The sequence below is a fragment of the Candida metapsilosis genome (genome assembly GCF_017655625.1).
Source record: "Candida metapsilosis strain BP57 chromosome Unknown scaffold7, whole genome shotgun sequence".
Classification (NCBI taxonomy): Eukaryota; Fungi; Ascomycota; class Pichiomycetes; order Serinales; family Debaryomycetaceae; genus Lodderomyces; species Lodderomyces metapsilosis.
In genome coordinates, this window is record NW_027138165.1 from 941,712 (window position 1) to 962,025 (window position 20,314).

The window sequence follows — 20,314 nt, forward strand, 5'->3', positions numbered from 1 at the left end:
GAAGCCACCACGTTCTCAACTCTGCAATCTTCTCTTCTCTTCTATCCATATAGATTGATTTGTTGTAAAGTTTGATTGAAAAACAACTGACTGTGTCTAAACATCCTAGTTTCAACATCCTCATCTTCACCATCACCATTACCATCGCCATTACCATTACTCTCCTTCGTGATCCTATCTCCTCCTGCACTAGCATTTTCACGTAAATTATCCATATTAGTCCTAACAAGATTAATCAATCCACTAATAAACTTATTATCAATCAATTCATTACCATAAGTATGGAAATTCATTGCTTGATTTAAAATCTCAATAAATAATTGAAGACTAATATATGGATCAATTATGGAATCTGCAAGTCGAAGTGATTTTTGAATACATTCCAATACTCTTTTTGACTCACGATACAATTGAGGAGTAAACTCCTTATTACTGTCATCGCCTGTTTCTTCATCTTCTTTTTTACCCTCTTTTTCTTTATCCTCCTTCTCTTCCTTCTCTTCCCTCTCTTCCTCTTCTTTCACAGTTGGCGATTCCTCATCCGCTGGCAACAAATTCTCATTCCACCAAAACAAATGAGCACATGAATAAATTGCACGACATCCATCCTGTTTCTTCAACAATTTACTTCCATATAATGTCAACTTAATAATCAATTCTTCATAATCACCTCTAGACAAATTCCTGATTCGAAGTAAAGTATTAGCAATGGATAAAATAGATTGTAAAGCAACTGAAAATCCTCCACCACCACTTAAACCAGCTCCTTTACCCATCCTCAGATCAATAAACTTGTATGGTTGTGACAAGACAATCAAATGTTCTTCATAAATTATAAAACATTGATTGAAAATTTCCAATGTTATTGAATTCAATTTTAATTGATCGGAAACCATGGCTATATCGAGATATTTCCGAAGAATTAATTCAGGCGAATATTCACCATGTATTTGATACATTTCTTCAATGACAACTGACAAATTCTTGAAATTAGAAACAAGGAAACGATTAACCTCCTCCTCGTCATCAGAAACAGTTGTGTCCTTTTTCTTTCCCTTTTGTTGTTGTCTCTTTTTTTGTAAATTGACATATCCAACAAGTTTCAACTTAAACAATATTCTATCAATCAATGTAGGATAAGTAAAAATCAAACTTTGGAAATTCTTGCTTAAATACTTTTTTCTCAAATAAAATAAATTTCCAATAACCAGTTTGGGATCTTGCAAGTTATCAATCAAATGTATCAATTTATTCAACTTCTCCTGAATTTCAAGGAATTCTAATGTAACCACTTGCGATCCGTTTTTGATTCTGATAGTCTTGGTAATTCCTAAATCTTGCGCTGTATCAAGATTAGTTGATGGTGTTTGTTTAATTAGGACTAACATGTATTTGAAAATACCATCAATCTCATCCACCGAAGAATAAAACTCACCACCTTCATCTCCTGCCTCCCCATTCTTTTGTTGTTCCAGGATGTTCAAAATCCGATCAATAATAACCAAAGCAATCTGTTTCTGCAAATTGGCATCCAACTTGTTGAAAAAATTGAAATAATTATTTAATGTCAAAATCGTCTTTATTGAAGTGAAATGATTAATTGATTCTCCAAGTAATTGCACCAACACTTTTCCTTGCTCTTGCTCATCCTCATCCCTGTTTTCATCTCCATTTTCACCTATTAAATTCTCAGCAACATATTCATAAATCACATCCAAATTTTTAAAACTTGATGGGTCAAAAGTTAACGACAATTTAATAAATGATTCAAGTAATTTCGCATGTTCTTGTAATGATAAATCAGGCTCGGATTCATTCAAGTTGAGATAAAATTGCCAAAAGGTACCAAACAATGAATTCACATCAATATGCAGCTTCTTTGCCTCACTGCCATTACCACGTTCATCTTCTTCGCTTGCTGAATCACTAGTAAACCTATCATATGTAATAAACTTGTCAATCAATGTATTCACCAATTCACTTTTATTCAACAATGGATGTAAATTGACAAAAACTTGATTCAACAACTTCTCCAACGTGGCAAAATGAAACTCATTGGGGAAAATTTGAATCAAAACATCAATTAAATAAGTTTGAGCCAAATGATCACGGCATTGGATAATTTGTTCAGTAATTGTAGAAAATACCTTATCTTGATAAAACTCAATTGCGGAAAACTCCTTCTCGTTGCTATCACCATCAGGACCTATTTTTTCTTTTCCTTTTGCTTTAGCATTCGCCTTAGAGTCATAATCATCAATAATCTGACTCAACCGCACCAAATTCGACCCAACAAGAATCTTCAACTCCTTACGCTCATTATACCGAATCTCCCTCTCAGAAGAATGTCCCTGATGCTGCAACCGCACCCATAATTTATTCATTTCAATAAAATTTGTAATTAGAAACTCAACAGTTTCATTAAAATCACTCCTGGTGTCAAAAGGAAGTGAGTTTTTGGTACGTTGAGACAAGTAATATCGTAAAAATAACCCTCTAATTGGATGCTGTACTCCATGACACATTTCAATCATATCCTTCATTAAATCTTTAGTTGGTGCTCCTGGTAAGGTCATGTAGGCTGTGCCGACTACAATCATCATGTATAATCGAGGAACAATGTTGCCCGCATATTGGACAATTTCATATAAATCAGCAAGAAATGCATTGGTTCTGGCAGATGATACTGTCTCGTCATTATCATCTTTCCCACTGCCATTGTCGTTAGTGGATTCACCGTTGCCGCTGCTTATTCTTTTCTTCTTCTTGTTGTTGTTGTTTCGTTGTGAATCACCACTAACCAAATACCCACTAAGCACCTCCAACGAGTCAAATACCATAACATATATTTCATAATACTGTTTCGGAGTCAATTGACTAACGCGTAACTCATTCAAGAAATTGGAACAATTCTTTAGTGCCGGTAATAACTTGTATTCATCAAGATTAGACTTCATCAACTTCAGTTGATGTTTGATGTTGTGGGTGCATTTGTTGAGGATTGCTTCTTGTTCCGGTTTGCTAATTATGACCATCTTTTTGGGGGGGGATATACTAGCAATAGTTGGATTTATTGTTGTGTGATCTTTGCAACAGGTTATTATTGACGTTGATTATTTTTTTTGTTTGTCTGGCTCTCACATTGTGTGTGAGTGAGATTTTTGTGTGCTTAAGTAAAGCAAAAGACACACACACCCTAAAACTAGTCTCTACCGCCCATTGCAATTCAAAAAGAGTAACATATCTCCCTCACTTGGGTCTAATGCTATATAACTTTATCTGAGGTCTCTTTAATTGAATTGAGGAAAACCCACTTGGTAGCGTGACCTGAACAAAGATACCCCCACTTTCGTATACAAAGAATAGCCAATTGTTAAAGTAAATATGAATTTCTATTAAAACTATTGATTAAAAAATTTATATATATATAAAAACAGAGTCTAAAAGAATGTGTTGTTTAGAAGAAAGTAATCAATACCTCTTCATGGTTCCCTCTTTGGAATGTAGCTATTTCCATGGGGATCCAGCTCCTGGTGAAACAAAGAAAGAAATGTTTTTATCATCATCAATTGATTTAATCGAGTAGCGCAGCTACTGACATTTTCCTATTTTCAATGGACGAAGACGTAGGAGACTTGCTCCCTTGTCTACCACCATTGGAGCTCACATGGTTAGAAAGCTTTGGTGTAGCGTCATTATCATCATCACCACTCTGACCACTTTTTTGTACCTCAGCATCACTCGTTTGCACATCATCATCATTATCACTTGAACGTCTAGATTTTCCAGCTGGAGTACCAACTTCATGCACTCGAGAAACTGGGTAACTAGTAACCAATGCACTGCCACTTTTATTCTTGTTGGTGTAGAAATCATTATGTTTATGAATGGGAGAAGTAGTAGTGGCTCCTCCTCCCAATGGATGGTTCAATATTGAAGATGTGGTTGAAGAAACGGAAAATCTTGTTGATGGAGTAAGCAATGGTGAATTGAATGATGAATTTTGTGACAAGTTCCTTCTATGTGAACCATTGTTGTTGCTATTGTTACTAAAGGAATAATCCATACTGGTCTTGTTACCAAATGATGAATGTGCCATTTCGGAAACTATGGAACTTGAACGTCTTGAACTGTTGGTAGTTGAATTGGGTGATGATGTAATACCTCTCAATGCTGAACTCTGGCCATCAGTATTATTATGGTTGCTATTCAGCAAATCGAAATGGGTCATTGAATTGCACCTTGAGTTGAGTGTAGCTGACATTAATGGCGATCCACGACATGCTGGCAGTACATTTCCACTTTTACTTTGGCCCGGAGCACCGCCGTGACCTTGTGTGTGCACAGGCGAATGATGTAGACTGTGAGGCAAATTTGAATGTGATCCATTGACATGGGCTTGTACCAACATGGCATGAGCACTGGAGTGACGACGACTGGCGATACTAGTTGGATCATCAATTAAACGTCTCTTGTTGCTTTGGGAAATAGGAGGAAGCGTTGTAGTGGTGGTATTACTTGCAGGTTGAAATGGTGGCTTGATCCCACTTGCAGATGCCGCACCAGCTGAAGTTGAACCAATGTCAAAGCTGGCTGATCTTTCATTTGATTTCATTAAAGCTGGTAAAAGTGGTGATTTCCCATTAGCAAAACTGTTTATACTTGGTAATGTTTTGATATCTCCTTTATTACCATCACTTCCATCAAACATTGATGTATTGAATGAAATTTGTGGTAGATGTATAGTATTGGCTGTGTTGTAGTCGGGTGTTTTATTTGGTTGGTTGTTCAATGAGGGGTAAGAGTTGTTTAAATTGGATACGGTTGATGATACTCCCATTGAGGAAGAGTTGTAATGAGGTTGAGGTTGAGGTTGAGGTGGTTGTGGTAAAGTAGATGCAGCTTTGGGTTTCACTTCGCCTGTGTTGTGCGAATACTGTTGTTGTTGTTGCTGTTGTGAAATTTGATCAGAGCTCTTATTCAATCCAGTATTGTTTGTGTTTGCTGTAGTTGTAGCTGTTGATGTTGCCAAACTAGCTCTTCTTCTTCTATTAGCTCCACCATTCCACCAATTCTTTATAGCATTATCTGATCTTCCATTCAAATGACGAGATATTTCTGCCCATTTCTTACCATATTGAGCCACCAACTTTTCAATCAATTCTCCTTCTTCTACTGATATAGGTGCTCTATTTAAACTAGGCTTTAAATTCTGATGATATCGTTCTCGACATTGTTTGGGAGTTCTTGTTTCTAAAGTATTTGATATTCTTACCCAATTGGTACCTCCATATAAAGATATAAGTTCGAGTAACTTTTTATCTTCCATAGGAGACCATGGACCTCGTCTATGGGATGTGTTATTGGGGTTACTGGAGTTATTGTTGTTGTTGGGAGCAGTGTTTATACTAACTGAATAATGTATATTTGGGGTTGCTGCGTAAGGTGAGTATTGGTAGGTGGATCCATGAGGAGGTCCATAAAAAGGGTTCTGTTGCTGTTGCTGAGGCTGCTGTGGTGGTTGTGGTTGTTGTTGATATGTATATGGTATATGTTGTTGTGGTGGCATTTGGGTCTGTTCCATTTGATAGTTAGAGACTGTCTGATGAGCTATTGTAGGTAAATACTTTGCGTTTGCTGTAGTTGGAGTATTCTGTCCATAATTGTTTTGTGGTTGAGGAAGCTGTTGTTGTTGAGGTGGTTGTGGCAGTGTGTGCTGTTGTTGTTGTTGCTGTTGTTGTTGCTGTTGTTGCTGTTGTTGCTGTTGTTGCTGTTGTTGTTGTTCTGGATATTGGTTAGGTGGTGGCAAGTAGTGATATTCTGGCGGTCTTTGGTATAACATTTGATGTATTGAATAATGTATGTAATATTAATTTTGCAATATGTAGTATTAAAGAAAAAAATGAGCCAGTTGTAATGTAGTATAGTATTAGTAGTGTTATAGTAGTGTTTATTAGAGACCTGCTCTCTTGTAGTATATTTGATTTTCAGTTTGAGTTGGTTGAATGGGTTTTTGTTCTTCTGTTTTTGTTTATATATATATATATATAAAAATAATGAGGGTTTTATGTTTAATATTTATATATTAACATATTATTATTATTATTATTATTATTATTATTATTATAATACTGTTATTTAAGTAATGTATGTATGTTATTGTGTGTTCTATTTAACTCCGTGTATATTGTTTTAATTTTTTATTTTTTATTTTATTTTTAATATTATTTTTAATATTTTTATTTTTTATTTTTTATTTTTTATTTTATTTCTGGTTAAGGTTACAAAATGCATAAGCTGTTAAATTTAAAATCTTTATAAAACAGTAACAGTTAAAACTATGACGTACATATAAAAAAACGTTATAGTTATATAATCAACCAACCAACCAACCAAACCTACAACAGTTTAATAGTAACATCAGTACATTACTAAAACTCTTATTATTATATATCTCCTCGTCTATATATATATTTTTTTGAATATTTGAAACATTTCTTTACGAATATTCCACACCTTCTTTCATAATAATGATTAATTTCCTCATACGTTTTTATTATTTCTTTACTCATTCAACCCATTGTTTACATAGCCATTTAAAACTCAAAGTATATATATATATTTTCGTAATGAAACAAAACGAAGGGCGGGTATTACAATCTAAGCTACAAAACTAGCCCACGCACACCCCCCACTTAATCCTTAAACGAGATATCTCAAAAGCAACGATTACACAACTAAGCAAAAAGGCAAAAAAAAAAAAAAAGAAAAAAAAAAAAAATCTTTTCCAAAAAGCATAACTTTTGCGTTTTCTGAAAAGTAAAAAACGGTAGAGTGGGGGAGAAAACTACATAGTATTCTTTTTTCCTCTAGCGGTAGAATGTTCAAGAGCGTGGGGTGAGGGGAAAGGCCAATTCTATATTTGTATCGAAGGAGGAGTAAAAAAAGCTAAAATCAATAATACCAAAAAGTTTAAAAATCATAAAGCCATGATACAATAATTTATTATTTTATTTTATATTTTTTTTTTTCGTAAATACAACATATATATCCCCTACAGGTGTAACTATGCTCTTTTTTGCTGTTTTTGGTAGGATCTGCTTCATTGTTATATCAGATACAATAGGTTTAATCTGTTTTGATATATTCTATTATTATACTGCTTAGGTTTTTTTTTTTTTTCTTACTTTTGACACCATGCATATACATGCACCAACAGTTGTAGTTAAGGAAAATTCCTCGGATTGATTTAAACAATCTTACACACTAAAACTTTTTTAAACGTTGAGGAAATAACATATGAATCAAACCTTAAATATATATATCAATATACAATCCCGACCACGTATACTTTGCGCACTTTACATAAGAAAAGAAAAAAAAAAAAGGATCTTACATAACTATTATATCGATCTTGTTCTTGTTCACTTTTCCTTTAAAGTAAAATAAACAATAGAAAAAAAACTCGTATGTTGTTAAGAAAGAAAATAATACATACTCAAAACTCTTTTTTGCTATTGTATATAAAATTTGTGAAGACAAGAAATAACACATCCTTCTTTCATAAAGTTCACATTTTGTTGTTGTTTATTGTTGGGTAGAATCGAAACAAAAAAAAAAAAAATAAAAAAACGAAAGTAAAAAACTGTTTTTTTCTTTTTTCGGTTAAGAACGAGAGAGAGAGATCCTTTTATTTTTTATTTTTTATTTTTTTATTTTTTTATTTTTTTTATTTCGGCCTCGGCAATGATCATCCCGTTTTCTTTTTTTTTTTTTAACACAAACTAATAGAATGACAATAACAATAACAATAGACCTCACTCTCTCATCCTCTTTACTGAATTCTCTGTTTTCATTCAAACGTTTGCGCTTATGTAATAAAAATACACAAACAACAAAATTTTATTCGAGTTTTTTGCACCACATAGCGGGAAACTGACCCCCACGATACCCGTTGTTTTATTGTTATTATACAACCTACTCACCAGCCTACTCGCCTCAACGTATATATAGCTCCTCCTACCTTCAGGTCACTAATGCTCTAGGAGCTACTCCAACTAAAAAAATTTCCTGTAACTGGTTCATTTGCTCTCTCTTTTCTTATGCATCCCCCACTTGCGCCGATCGATGAACCCGTCATTGCGTTTCAAGAGAATATGCCGTTTGAAACCGAAGGGGATACACATTTAAGAAATAAAGCATATTTTATTTATTTTTTGTTTGTTTGTTACTGTACGTTTTATATTCTATTTTTTTTATTGTAACTTTGTTCCTCTCTTTTTCTTCTTTTTTTGCCATTAGGCGCCACCCACTGTCCTCCGCCCAACCCTTTACAGTTTACGACAAAAAGAGTTAAGCAAAAAAAAAGAAAAAGAGAAGCACAATTTCTTTTAAAGTTGCATAAACAGACCGTTTTATTTCGCCTCAGCCTTAACGTTCGTTCAGTGATGAAACATCGTTACCACAGTAGTTGCATTATAGTTGCATTTCCATTTACATTCACAATTTTTTTCTTTTGCCTTTTAGATGCGTTTCTCTAAGCAAAAGAAAAATACATCACGCATGCTGCACTGAGCTATGATATAATGCGGTGTATTGCATTGCATAGCATTGCATATCGTTATTACTGTTGTTCTATTTTATTTTTATTTTTTCTACTTCCATTTTTGTTTATTTTGATTTTCCCCTCGCATTGTCATACGGCATCTGTTCATAATAATAGAAAAATAGACTTACAAAAACGGAATTTTTTTTTTTAGAAATATTCCGTTGGAACAACAAGACCAATAATAAATGTATAGGGCCAATCGTTTCCTCTTTAGTTTCCCCCAGTAGTCACAAACACCTTCAAAGGGCCTTCCTTGGTTGTTCGCAATTTTGACGCAAACGACAAAGATGGTTTTCTTGTATGAAAAGAGGAAATGTGAAAAAAAAAAAAAAAAAAAAAAATTCAAATAGAAAAAGTTCGTAAATGAATGTGAAGAAAAAATAAAATGAAAATAAAAATAAAAATTAGATACAGTAGAACATTCGCTCTTTAAAATGACCTGATGTTCCTCCTTTGTGCCCTCTTGTTTTTTTTGTTTTTTCGCTTTTTATTGTTTCAAGTCCTTTTTAGTTGATCTTCAGTTTCTTATTATTGATTTGTTGTTACTTTTCCCTTTCACCGAAAAATGCTTGTCGCTTATTGTTTTCACTCAATCTTTTTTTTTTTTTTTTTTTTTTTTTATGGCACTTGAACAGTTTTCGGTTATATAACAGTACAAATAATGAATGTAAGGCTGTATTGTTTCTTTTTCACTTTTGTCCGACATAGATTTGCCTTTTCTCGTTTAGGTAGCCAGTACAGTATTGCCCCACCTGTCTCTGTTTGGAAGACTCTAGAACACAACACAGCTCGCGAGCAACCTACATATAAAGGTCAGAGGTATGATCATTTTTGTTATGTTCAAGCATTGCACAAGCAAAAGAGAACGAGAAATTCCTACTAGTTTAAACAAAAGACGAAATTAGCAAAATTCGTAAATGATCTCAAGCAAATAAAATACAAAATCGGCCACGAAGCACGAGATCTTTACATACCACACTCGGTTGCAGAAACAATGCACATGCATATGCAACGTCAATGACGTCTATTCATTGCAGCAGCATAATTGTCAACAATCTTATGTAATAAGGGTTATGTAGAAAATACTGGTTACGAGCTTTGTTGGCGCTTTAATTGTGTTTTTTTTTTTTTTTTTTATTTTAATTCTTTTTTGTTGCATATTTTAAATTTTTATTTTTCTTTTCTGATTCATCGGCTTTATTACATTTTTGATTTAGCATAAAACGGCCATAACGAAAACCTAAATAATTCTCATAACCATACAGCAACTTAGCTTACTCAACAGAACCAAAATAAAAATAGAGTAACAATAGGGGCATGATTTCGTTGCTTGCTTTAAATGCACTTTATGCGTCTTTATGCCTATCGCCTTTAATTATGCATCATGCGATTTAATCATCAGGCGTAGTGGTGAATGATAACTCCGTTTCCCTACAGGAATCATTTATTCTTTTGGACGGAAATACACTCATATCCTTAATAACCTAAAAGGGGCAACAGACACCTCCGCTCCATAACACTTAATGACAATCAATAATAATAGGATAACAAAGTGTTGGCTGTAATTCTATTGTTCAATAACCACACGTTTCTTTCTCATAAACGGTACACCTCAAGAAAAATCGATGACCAAAAAGATAAAAAAAAAAAAAAAAATTAGATTGTACAGCATTCAGTTCACCACTAAAGCCCCTCACTCCCTTGACTTCGCAAAGAACAAGAAAATCTGCATAGTGGTTTACTTAAGTAGAGTATAAGCTTATTTTTTTTTTCTTTGCAAAGAAGCATTTATCCGTATCAGAAAAAGTGTAATGTAGTGTAATGTCCGCTCTTCCACAATTGCGGAGGATACAGCATCAATTGCGAGAATTGTTTATACTTCCTTTATAAGTGTTCTCTTTACATTTATTTCCGCAAATTTTGGTGAGTTTTGTGAACAATAGATTTTTATATTGTTTATTTTTAATTTTTATTTTTATTTTTAGTCATCGGTTTCTTCTTCTTCTTTTTTTTTTTTTTTTTTATTTTATTTTCAAATTAGGTTTAATTGTTTTACTTTCTCCTCATTTTTACCCCACCTATTGTTATCTTATATCACTGAAAGCATTATATTTTATATACTGTGAGGGGAAAGAAAAGAGACCGAGTGAATTGAAACTGACTCAGTAACTAAATTGCAAAGTGATTGTTTTTTCAGAAAGAGGATAAACGCACGTGCCTGAGGAACAAAACCTTAAATTCTTTGTGCTGTGAAAGAAAAGAGCAAACCCCGTTTTTCTTTGCTGCCTCATTCTATTTAATTAACTTTTATTCTATCTGGGTTGGATTTCCATATTGGGAAGATATTAAAGAAGCAATAATTCTCAATTGAAACGAGAGATAGATTGATAATAGAACAATAAAACAGAATTACACATAATGGGAAAAAAAAAAAAAAAAAAAAAAAAAGATCAACTAAATCTAAATCTAAATCTAAAAAACAATACACTTTTTTAGACATACCCCGCATTTCAATAAAATCTCATTTTTTTTTTACAATGAAATTGACATATATCAGTTATAAGGCTCAGAAACAGAAACAGACACAATAGCAACAACCCTATATTAGTCTTGTATCTTATTTTACAGGTACACGGGTATTAAATTTGATCGGTTCTAATCATTAGTCAATGACGTATTGCCGTGGAGTTTGGTGCCGATTAATAGATATTCATTTGTGGAAATGAAAAATTGTCTTAAACCTTCAAATGATGGAAACAAAAGCTGATGATATTAGAATTCATTTATTGAAAAGTGGAGATCATCTCCCCCGTAAAGGATTCAAAGTGACGCGTTGTTCCACAATCACATGCATCTTATTCAGTTTTTCTCTCGATAACCTTATTTACTTTTAAGAAACGTTTTTTAGCCAAAAGAGTTATAGATTCTCATAACCGCTGCAGAAAGATCATTTCTTTTTCCATTTCTTGCAATTTTCATTCTTTTGAAAATAGTCTAAAATTTCACATGGCTCTGTTGCCCAAAAAAAAAATTTCAAAATTAAACTTTTGTGCGTCTTAAGCGGTTCTTGAAATACAGGTAATAGGGGGTAATAAGTTACCAAGTCTTCTACAAGCTCTATTACGTTTTAAAGTTTTCTATTGAACCTAATTATACTTTTATAAACTAACCGGTTCTCTTCATTCAAAAAACATCGGTGATAACGTCTTATATCCTAGTTGAGGATTGGTGTAGTCCTCCCGCCTGTGCACTTGCTTCAACATATTCCGCATACCGATACTGTGAGCGGCTTTGAGCTACATAGTTCTGCGTTTCCCCACAAATCACAATCATACAGAAAGCAGTATACATCTTTTGGTTACAAAAATGAGCTTGGGAAAACTCCGAGATGTGGGACTATCAAAGTTCACCGAATCACCTTCTAGATCTTGTATCAAAATCCTTCGTGTCCAATTATGATCCAACTCGTTAATGCAATTTTATACCCACAACAGAAGACCTGAGTAGATATGCTTGTGTGTGACTTCTCCACGAATGATTGAAATTGATGCGCTTGTGCGTCTTTTTTACAAGTGATCGGCACTCCTAAATGCAAGAAACAATATTTTGCACGTCCCCGTTCTTAGTGCTTGGTGATCTTAAAGACGAGTCTTATAACACACAACATGTTTATCTTTGGACACCACGAAGATACGAAAGTGATTGTGAACCCATATCAGTTAAGTCAGCATACCATCTGAATACTGTCCGCTCACATCCCCCTTCTTCCTTCCTCAACTTAGTTCATCGAAATACTCTTTCAAATCTTCAGGCTCAAAGATAACCCTAACCATCAATGAACAACTGGGACAAACTGCAATATCTTCTCCATCTTGTAAATCATCAATACTGACGGCAAATCGATCTCCACAAGGACACGGGTATTGAAACAACTGAGTAACTGGATCAAATGTAAAATCTTCTATTTCTATTTCATCATAAATGGTTTCCATACTTGATTGTGTGTGTATGAACAACTGGGCTCTGTGTTGGCAGTTCCTTCTTGTGTCTTGCGAAATCACACGAGATGAGATTTTGGCGCGCGTTTACTTTCAAAAGAAATTAAAAATGGTCATCTGATTAGGGCTTTGCCCTAACTCAATAGAGTGACACATTTTTTTGACTGACGCACTACCTACTAGAAAACCCGTATATAGTCGCTACCAATTGATTTTGTTCGGTGCGCTCTATGCACTACGCACACTACTCTCTCTCTGTCCTAACAATTTTTCAAAACTCATTAAAAATTTTTCGCTCTATCAAATCTAACAGTCGTTTGAATTCTTCTTTTACTAGATACATCAGTGATATAGAAATGTATGTTAACAACATCATACGAAGCAAAAGGGGATAATTAGATAGAAGCAGAATGGAGAAGAGAGCCATCGTGGATGTCACTAATGTGGAATACACAAGTCTTGAGAAAAGGATCCAACTACATTTGTCAATAATTGAAACTACAATCAACCAAAGTCCACTAAGAGCTTCAGTAAGCTAGTTACACCTATCTACACCTAAAGCTTCACCTCCTTCCATACAATATATACTAACATTTATTTAGTAAACATGGGTATTTCTAGAGATTCACGTCACAAAAGAAGCGCCACTGGTGCCAAGAGAGCTCAATTCAGAAAGAAGAGAAAGTTCGAATTAGGAAGACAATCTGCCAACACCAAGATTGGACCAAAGAGAATCCACACCGTTAGAACCAGAGGTGGTAACCAAAAATTCAGAGCTTTGAGAGTTGAAACCGGTAACTTTTCATGGGCTTCTGAAGGTATTTCCAGAAAGACCAGAATTGCTGGTGTTGTCTACCATCCATCCAATAACGAATTGGTTAGAACCAACACTTTGACCAAGTCTGCTGTTGTCCAAATTGATGCTACCCCATTCAGACAATGGTATGAAAACCACTATGGTGGAACTTTGGGTAAGAAGAAGAACCAACCAGTTGCTTCTGATGTAGCTGATGTCAAGAAGTCCAGAAAATTGGAAAGAAAATTGGCTAGCAGATCAGGTAACGCTACTATCGAATCCGCTGTTGACTCACAATTCGGTGCTGGTAGATTGTATGCTGTTATCTCATCAAGACCAGGTCAATCAGGAAGATGTGATGGTTACATCTTGGAAGGTGAAGAATTAGCTTTCTACTTGAGAAGATTGACTGCTAAGAAATAAATGATTTAGTTATTTCATTTTTGGGTACTTTCAATAAATGTAGCATTCTTTTTAGGTTCAAACTGTTAATATATATCGAAACTAACGTGATATTGTGAAGAGTAGAGAGGGAAGGAGATTGTAGACAAAGTCTCACAAGGGTCAATGGATCTCACAATGGATCTTCTGTAAGCTGCATCAGAAAGTCTACGTTAAATTTACATGGCATTTTTTCCACTCAATCAAGCGTTTATTCAATTCTATTTAGACCTGCTAAAAAACTATTACTCTAATTAGTATTTCAAACTCTGACAAAATTTTACTGAATTCAGAAGAGGCATGTCGTTATCCTTCAGAGTAGAAAAGGTCGTAACCAATTCACTCGGTACAGGTCTGTGTAAACATTTTATTCATCATGTAAATCAAGTATAGTTTAATACATACAATTTGACAATTCTGTAGAAGAAGAAGAGGGTGGACAGCTGAATGAATTTTATTTTTTTCAATTTTCCAGTTTTCTTTTTTTCACTCTTCGAGATGATTTTGAAAAGAGCTTCACGTGATCAAATCAAAACAAAAGTCTCGGAAAAGTGGCTGGAAGTTTTGTCAAGGTCATTACAAACCACAATCGATCCCCCACAGATGTCGGCCCCAGACAGCACTGAAAACTTGTACAATGACGCATTGATAAATTTTGATTCTTATACGCGCTTACAGCCACTGATTGATGGAAATATCCCCAGCTTTGATCGCACATTATCCAGACTTTCAAACAATACATCATCACGAATGCAATTCAAAACTACTCAATCAAATGAATTAACAGAAATAGCAGATGCCCATACTGGTACAGATAGAACCTCATTGAGTGATATTCACTTGAAAATTTTGCAAACTAAGCTTGCATTAAAAGCAGAACGAGAGGCCGAACAACGCAAACTTGCTGAAATTAAAAGTCATGATCGTCCATTGTATTACAAGCTACCTAGTTCCGGCGCCAAGGATTTCTATAATGAGATTAAAGATTACCTTCCTCCAAATGTGAGCATTGGTAATTCAACAAAGAATACATTGTCTCAACTCCATCGCAATAGATTCAACTCTAGACGTCTAGAGAGCAAACCCAATTCCAACGTTGTTGAAGATCAAGAAGATTTGGATGACTATACCAGTACTTCACCAACTGGCGACTGGGAAAATCCAATTGTAAGGCAAGCTTTATCCCGACAAGTTGATCTTGAATACTACACGAAATCACTATTACGAAATGTTCTATATTTCATCATTATATTACTATTCAAGTCGCTAATAAAGAAAGTCATTATATTGTACGAAATAAACTTGAAGGCACAGCCACTATATAAGCAAATGATGTACAATAGCCGCTTCGATTTTGAAACATTTGTCGGTAGCATTTATTTTGTCATTGCGGAACAAATTATAACGTGTTGGCCACTCGTCAATATTCTTGCATCTATAGCCAAGTTGCTAAAGGGACAGGACGAATGCTGGGACTTGCCATTAAGCAATAAGCAAAGACAACTAATTGGATTAAAAGTGGATGACGTTAGCAACGATGAGGAAAATGAAGCAGACCTCATCCTTAAGCAAAGGAAATACGACACCAATGGTCGCCTAGCTAATGATTCAGTGCCTAAATACAACCATGTGAATGACTATTTGCTTGGAAATGTCAAAGATAGTGCTTCAGATAAGTATAGCAGCAATCGGTGGGTGTACAAGTAAAACCAAGTATTATATGTGACTTACAATTTATCCAATTCACTCAAACTTTCAATCAATAGATCAATTAATGGAAACGCATCTCTAAACAAATCGGCCTTCATTTCGACTGTATGTGGATTAGGATTATCTACCTCTTCGCTCATGTAAAGCATCAAAAATTCGATAATTTTAAAGTTCAATGGCTGCTCAAGGGAGTCTAGTTCTTTAGAATGGGTTGGACTCGTTCGATTCTGCTGCTGCTGCTGCTGCTGTGTTTCTTTATCTATGTCAAATACCGAAGTTAAACTTAAATGTTGAATTATTATAGGGCAGCCATTCCCGCTCTCGAATGCACGATAATTTCCGTAATTTTTTAGTAGAATGTGTATCAATGTCGTGATGGTTGTAATAGTAAGAAACTTGTCATCTTTTCTATTCAATAAACTCAAAAACAGGCTCATATTTGCATGACGATTGAAAACAGATTTTGATGGTGGGTGCAATAACAACAACCCTTGCAAGTTTCTATTCAACAACAAAAAGTCCTTCTTTGGTAAGTCTCTTTTGTATAGTTTCACAATGCATGAGGTGATATTAAACCCAAAGTTGTCTTGTAGCTTTACAAACGCGTCAAGATCGGAGCATATAGTACCATTATGTTCAAACTGTCTCAAATCTTCGACCAATCCTAACAAAAGTCTCTCTAGTCGACTCAATCCCTTGGAGATGTCTGATAACAGCTGTGACTCTAATACATCAAGAAGAGCGGAAACAGTATCCTTCATGTTCGGACCTAGCATTTGTGTAGATTAGAGTTTAAAGAAAAAGATTTGTGAACATGTCGCGTTTTATTCATACCAAACTATTTAAAGTGCATATCTAAATTTAGGATTCTCCTTATCTGTCAAATCAGCAAATTCGTAATTCTCAATGTGGCTCATATCAACTGGTGGCAATGCGTCACGTCTCTTGTTCTCTCTAGAGTAAGAAATGTAGATTCCAATCAAACAAGCGAGAGCGCTGGTACCGCATACAACAATTGCAATCTTAGCACCAGCATAAACAGGCGCTTGACTATCAACAAAAGTCTGTGGACCAATCAAGTTACCCACACAGTATCCGATCAAGAAAATAGCATTCACGGTAACTTTTTTTGTATGACCAGCAACTGAAGAAGCCACTTGAGACAAGATGCAAATGAAACAAACAATACTAAGATCATACAAGTAGAGTCCTGCAAGTTTTCCTTCATTCGTGGGTGCAAATGCCAACAATGATCCTGCCATAACAGTAATGCATCCACAGAAAATGGCAACTATCATACGTGACTTGACAAACCTTGATGACCATGCGAATCCAATACATCCAATAACCTCAACAACACCAGATGGAAAGTACATTAAAAGGGATGTACCTGTATCAAATCCAAACTGCTCGTTCAACAATATAGTTCCAAAACTAGTAATCCCACCATTTGGAATCATTTGAAATACCGAAAAGAAAAAGAATAACCAGGTACGATGGTCAGTTAAAGCCTCGATAAATTGCTCCTTTTTGAACCTTGGATTTCCAAATCCTTGCTGGTTAGACCTGATTCTTTCAACTGCCAATAACTTTTCCTCCTCCGTGAGAAACCAGGCTTTGGTTGGTGTATCTGGCACGTGAAGAATAATGAGAGCTCCCAAGAATATAGTCAAGATTCCCGTCACAACAAACACCAACTTCCAAGCGGGCAAACTGTAGCTGTCTTGATTGTTATACAACCCATAAGCTATGGACAGGCCAATGATAGTACCAAACCCGTTTGATGCAAACCAACAAGCTGTTCTCAAAAATTGCTCATCCTTTTTGTACCACTGAGAAGTGATGATTGCGAAAGCAGGGGTAACCGACAGCTCAAGCATTCCCAAAATAGTTCTCAAAGCAATGAATCCAGGGTATTGTGGAACACAACAAAGGGCAAGGATTGTTCCCCATGTGATTATGAAAACACCTACCGTCTTGGTCACTGGAAACCTTTGAAGTAATAACGAAGCAGGAAATTCAAATGCCAAGTATCCGATATAGAAAGATGTACCTGTCCAGCTGTACATATCTCCCACCATTCCCAACTCCTCTCTTAACCCCAAGATTGCACTGTAACTTGTGGTCAACTTGTCCATGAATTGGAAGCAATACAACAAGCACAAAATTGGAAGCAAGTACATATCAATTTTGCGAAGAATTCTCTTATCTGTAGCTGGATCCAATTCCTTAAATTCACCCTTGTGCTGAATAGCAAACTCCATAGCTAAATCAACATTATTGGTGATCTTGATCTCCTTTCCACCGGGTGAAACAATCGTAGTCAAAACATGCTTGCTTTTATCCTCCAAGTCTTCCTTGGTAAATGATATCACTGGCTCAATTGTAGGTTGTATATCGGTTTTGTCTCCCATTTTGGTTCTCTGTCTACAAGTAGACTTTTATTTTCACTGCCTTGGTTGTATTCAACACTTTAAATATCGTCACATTTCTATTAAAAGATTATAGTTTCGGAAAAGACCATCCGCAATCAGTCATAGAGGTAGGTAAGCTAGTCATGATTTAAAATAACACTCCTCGAGTTTATACCTTTCGTAATTGGGCTTAACTTGACTCGGCTCCATACTTTAAATTTTAAACTTTCAACGCAAACCTCCCTCGATGCGGTTTGATTCCAGCATAGATAGCAGCCATTTCCAGAGTCAAGCTACCGTAATTCAATTATCACCTGCTTTTGCTTATTATATACGATAGGTTGAATGACGCGTATGAAACCTGAAACAAGCTTTTCTGAATTGAGTTTCAGATTTCTCTTTTCTTGGCCACTTGAAAAATCAATTCATCCCCCCACAAAAATAGATTTTATGAAAGAGAAATGATATGGCATCAGTTGATTCGTGACGGTCTACGTCAGTTGTATCGCATCATTGATGAGAGAATTTATTTGGTTCGGAATTGCTACACTCAGTAAATACATTAATCTATTCATAAATAGTAAAATTCCTAAAACAAGTAAACACAATCAAAGAGCATACCTAAAGTTTGGATTCTGTTTGTCTGTCAAATCAGCAAATTCGTAGTTCTCAATGTGACTCATGTCAACTGGAGGTTGAGAGTCACGTTTCTTGTTATCCAAGTAGTACGAAACATGAATTGATGTCAAACATATCAAGGTGATAACACCACAAATAACCATACCAACTTTAGCTCCAGGATAGTCTGGTGCTTGACTTGCAATAAAGGTTTGTGGACCAACTAAATTACCAACACAGTAACCAATCAAAAAGATCGCATTGACAGTGACCTTCTTGGTATGACCAGCAACAGATGAAGAAACCTGGGATATAATACAAATAAAGGAAAGCGGTCCAATATACCACAAATAAAGACCTGCAAGTTTACCTTCGTTTGAAGGAGCAAATGCAAGCAAGCACTCTGCCATGACTGTAATCACCGCAACAAGATTTGCCATCAACATACGTGATTTCATGAATTTCAGTAGCCATGCAAACAACACACACCCAACTATTTCAACTGCACCTGATGGCAATTGCATCAACAAAGCTGTTGCTGTGTCAAAACCAAATTGTTCATTCAACAAAACAGTTCCAAACGTTGTAATACCACCATTAGGGATATTATGTGCTATTGCAAAAATAAAAAACAACCATGTGCGATGATCAGTTAAAGCCTCGATAAATTGCTCCTTTTTGAACCTTGGGTTTCCAAAACCTTGTTGATTTGATCTAATTCTCTCAACAACCAACACCTTCTCTTCTTCATTAAGGAACCATGCTCCAGTTGGGGTGTCCGGAATATGAAACAAAATAACAAGACCTAAAAACACAGTCAAAACACCAGTGACCACAAACACCAATTTCCAAGCTGGTAAAGTGTAAGAGTCTTGATTCTTGAACAAACCATAGGCAATCATAACACCAAGATCACCGCCAATACCATTTGATGCAAACCACCAAGCTGTCCTTAAAAACTGTTCATCTTTTTTATACCATTGGGAAGTAATGATTGCAAAAGCAGGGGTAACTGACAGCTCAAGCATCCCCAAAATAGTTCTCAAAGCAACAAACCCAGGGTATTGTGGAACCGAACATAAAGCAAGGATCATACCCCAAAAAATAATAAATGCACTCACAGCTTTAGTTACCGGGAATCTTTGAAGAATAAACGAAGCAGGAAACTCAAATGCCAAATAACCAATATAGAAACAGGTCGATGTCCAGCCATACATGTTTCCTACCATGCCCAATTCTTCTCTCAATCCTAAAATAGCACTGTAACTGGTACTCAATTTATCCATAAATTGAAAACAGTATAACAAACACATAACAGGAAGCAAGTACATATCAATCTTTCTCAAAATCCTCTTATCAGTAGCGGCATCCAACCCGGCAAATTCACCTTTGTGCTGGATTGCAAACTTCATTGCCATATCGACATTGTTTGTGATTTCTATTTTCTTTCCTCCGGGAGACTCAATAGTTGTTAAAACATGCTTATCCTTGTCTTCCAAGTCATCTTGGGTGAATGAGACCACAGGCTCAAGCTGTGGAGATGCTGATAATTCTTTTTTTTCAGCCATAGTGTGAAGTGTCAGTACAACCTTACTTGGATTCATTTGTATGGAAATTGGCAACCTTAAATAATTTTGCCCATAACTCCCAATAGATAATACGTGATAGTGGAACAAACAACTATCGCTCCTCTTTACACCACAAATCCCTGTGCGCTAAGCTAATTTTG

General features: G+C 35.4%; 8 protein-coding genes across 8 annotated transcripts; 2 read left to right on the top strand and 6 right to left on the bottom strand. All coding sequences in view use genetic code 12, as the record gives it.

Moving 5' to 3' along the window:
- Positions 1-41: 41 nt before the first annotated feature.
- Positions 42-2,957, bottom strand: VPS35 (retromer subunit; the record flags this gene model as incomplete). Its single annotated transcript, XM_067694113.1, has 1 exon — positions 42-2,957. One exon carries the CDS (start codon positions 2,955-2,957, stop codon positions 42-44), a length of 2,916 nt encoding a protein of 971 aa, XP_067546467.1.
- A 617-nt stretch (positions 2,958-3,574) lies between these two features.
- I9W82_004985 (uncharacterized protein) lies at positions 3,575-5,842 on the bottom strand (the record flags this gene model as incomplete). The annotated part of the gene is made up of 1 exon (XM_067694114.1): positions 3,575-5,842. The coding sequence occupies one exon, from the start codon at positions 5,840-5,842 to the stop codon at positions 3,575-3,577; it is 2,268 nt and encodes a 755-aa protein (XP_067546468.1).
- Positions 5,843-12,381: 6,539 nt separating this feature from the next.
- KTI11 (Kti11p) lies at positions 12,382-12,600 on the bottom strand (the record flags this gene model as incomplete). Its single annotated transcript, XM_067694115.1, has 1 exon — positions 12,382-12,600. The coding sequence occupies one exon, from the start codon at positions 12,598-12,600 to the stop codon at positions 12,382-12,384; it is 219 nt and encodes a 72-aa protein (XP_067546469.1).
- A 613-nt stretch (positions 12,601-13,213) lies between these two features.
- On the top strand, positions 13,214-13,825 carry RPS8A (40S ribosomal protein eS8; the record flags this gene model as incomplete). The annotated part of the gene is made up of 1 exon (XM_067694116.1): positions 13,214-13,825. One exon carries the CDS (start codon positions 13,214-13,216, stop codon positions 13,823-13,825), a length of 612 nt encoding a protein of 203 aa, XP_067546470.1.
- A 621-nt stretch (positions 13,826-14,446) lies between these two features.
- On the top strand, positions 14,447-15,550 carry I9W82_004988 (uncharacterized protein; the record flags this gene model as incomplete). The annotated part of the gene is made up of 1 exon (XM_067694117.1): positions 14,447-15,550. One exon carries the CDS (start codon positions 14,447-14,449, stop codon positions 15,548-15,550), a length of 1,104 nt encoding a protein of 367 aa, XP_067546471.1.
- A 20-nt stretch (positions 15,551-15,570) lies between these two features.
- On the bottom strand, positions 15,571-16,329 carry I9W82_004989 (uncharacterized protein; the record flags this gene model as incomplete). Its single annotated transcript, XM_067694118.1, has 1 exon — positions 15,571-16,329. One exon carries the CDS (start codon positions 16,327-16,329, stop codon positions 15,571-15,573), a length of 759 nt encoding a protein of 252 aa, XP_067546472.1.
- Positions 16,330-16,395: 66 nt separating this feature from the next.
- On the bottom strand, positions 16,396-17,967 carry I9W82_004990 (allantoate permease family MFS transporter; the record flags this gene model as incomplete). The annotated part of the gene is made up of 1 exon (XM_067694120.1): positions 16,396-17,967. The coding sequence occupies one exon, from the start codon at positions 17,965-17,967 to the stop codon at positions 16,396-16,398; it is 1,572 nt and encodes a 523-aa protein (XP_067546473.1).
- A 608-nt stretch (positions 17,968-18,575) lies between these two features.
- On the bottom strand, positions 18,576-20,153 carry I9W82_004991 (allantoate permease family MFS transporter; the record flags this gene model as incomplete). Its single annotated transcript, XM_067694121.1, has 1 exon — positions 18,576-20,153. The coding sequence occupies one exon, from the start codon at positions 20,151-20,153 to the stop codon at positions 18,576-18,578; it is 1,578 nt and encodes a 525-aa protein (XP_067546474.1).
- Between the last annotated feature and the right edge of the window lie 161 nt (positions 20,154-20,314).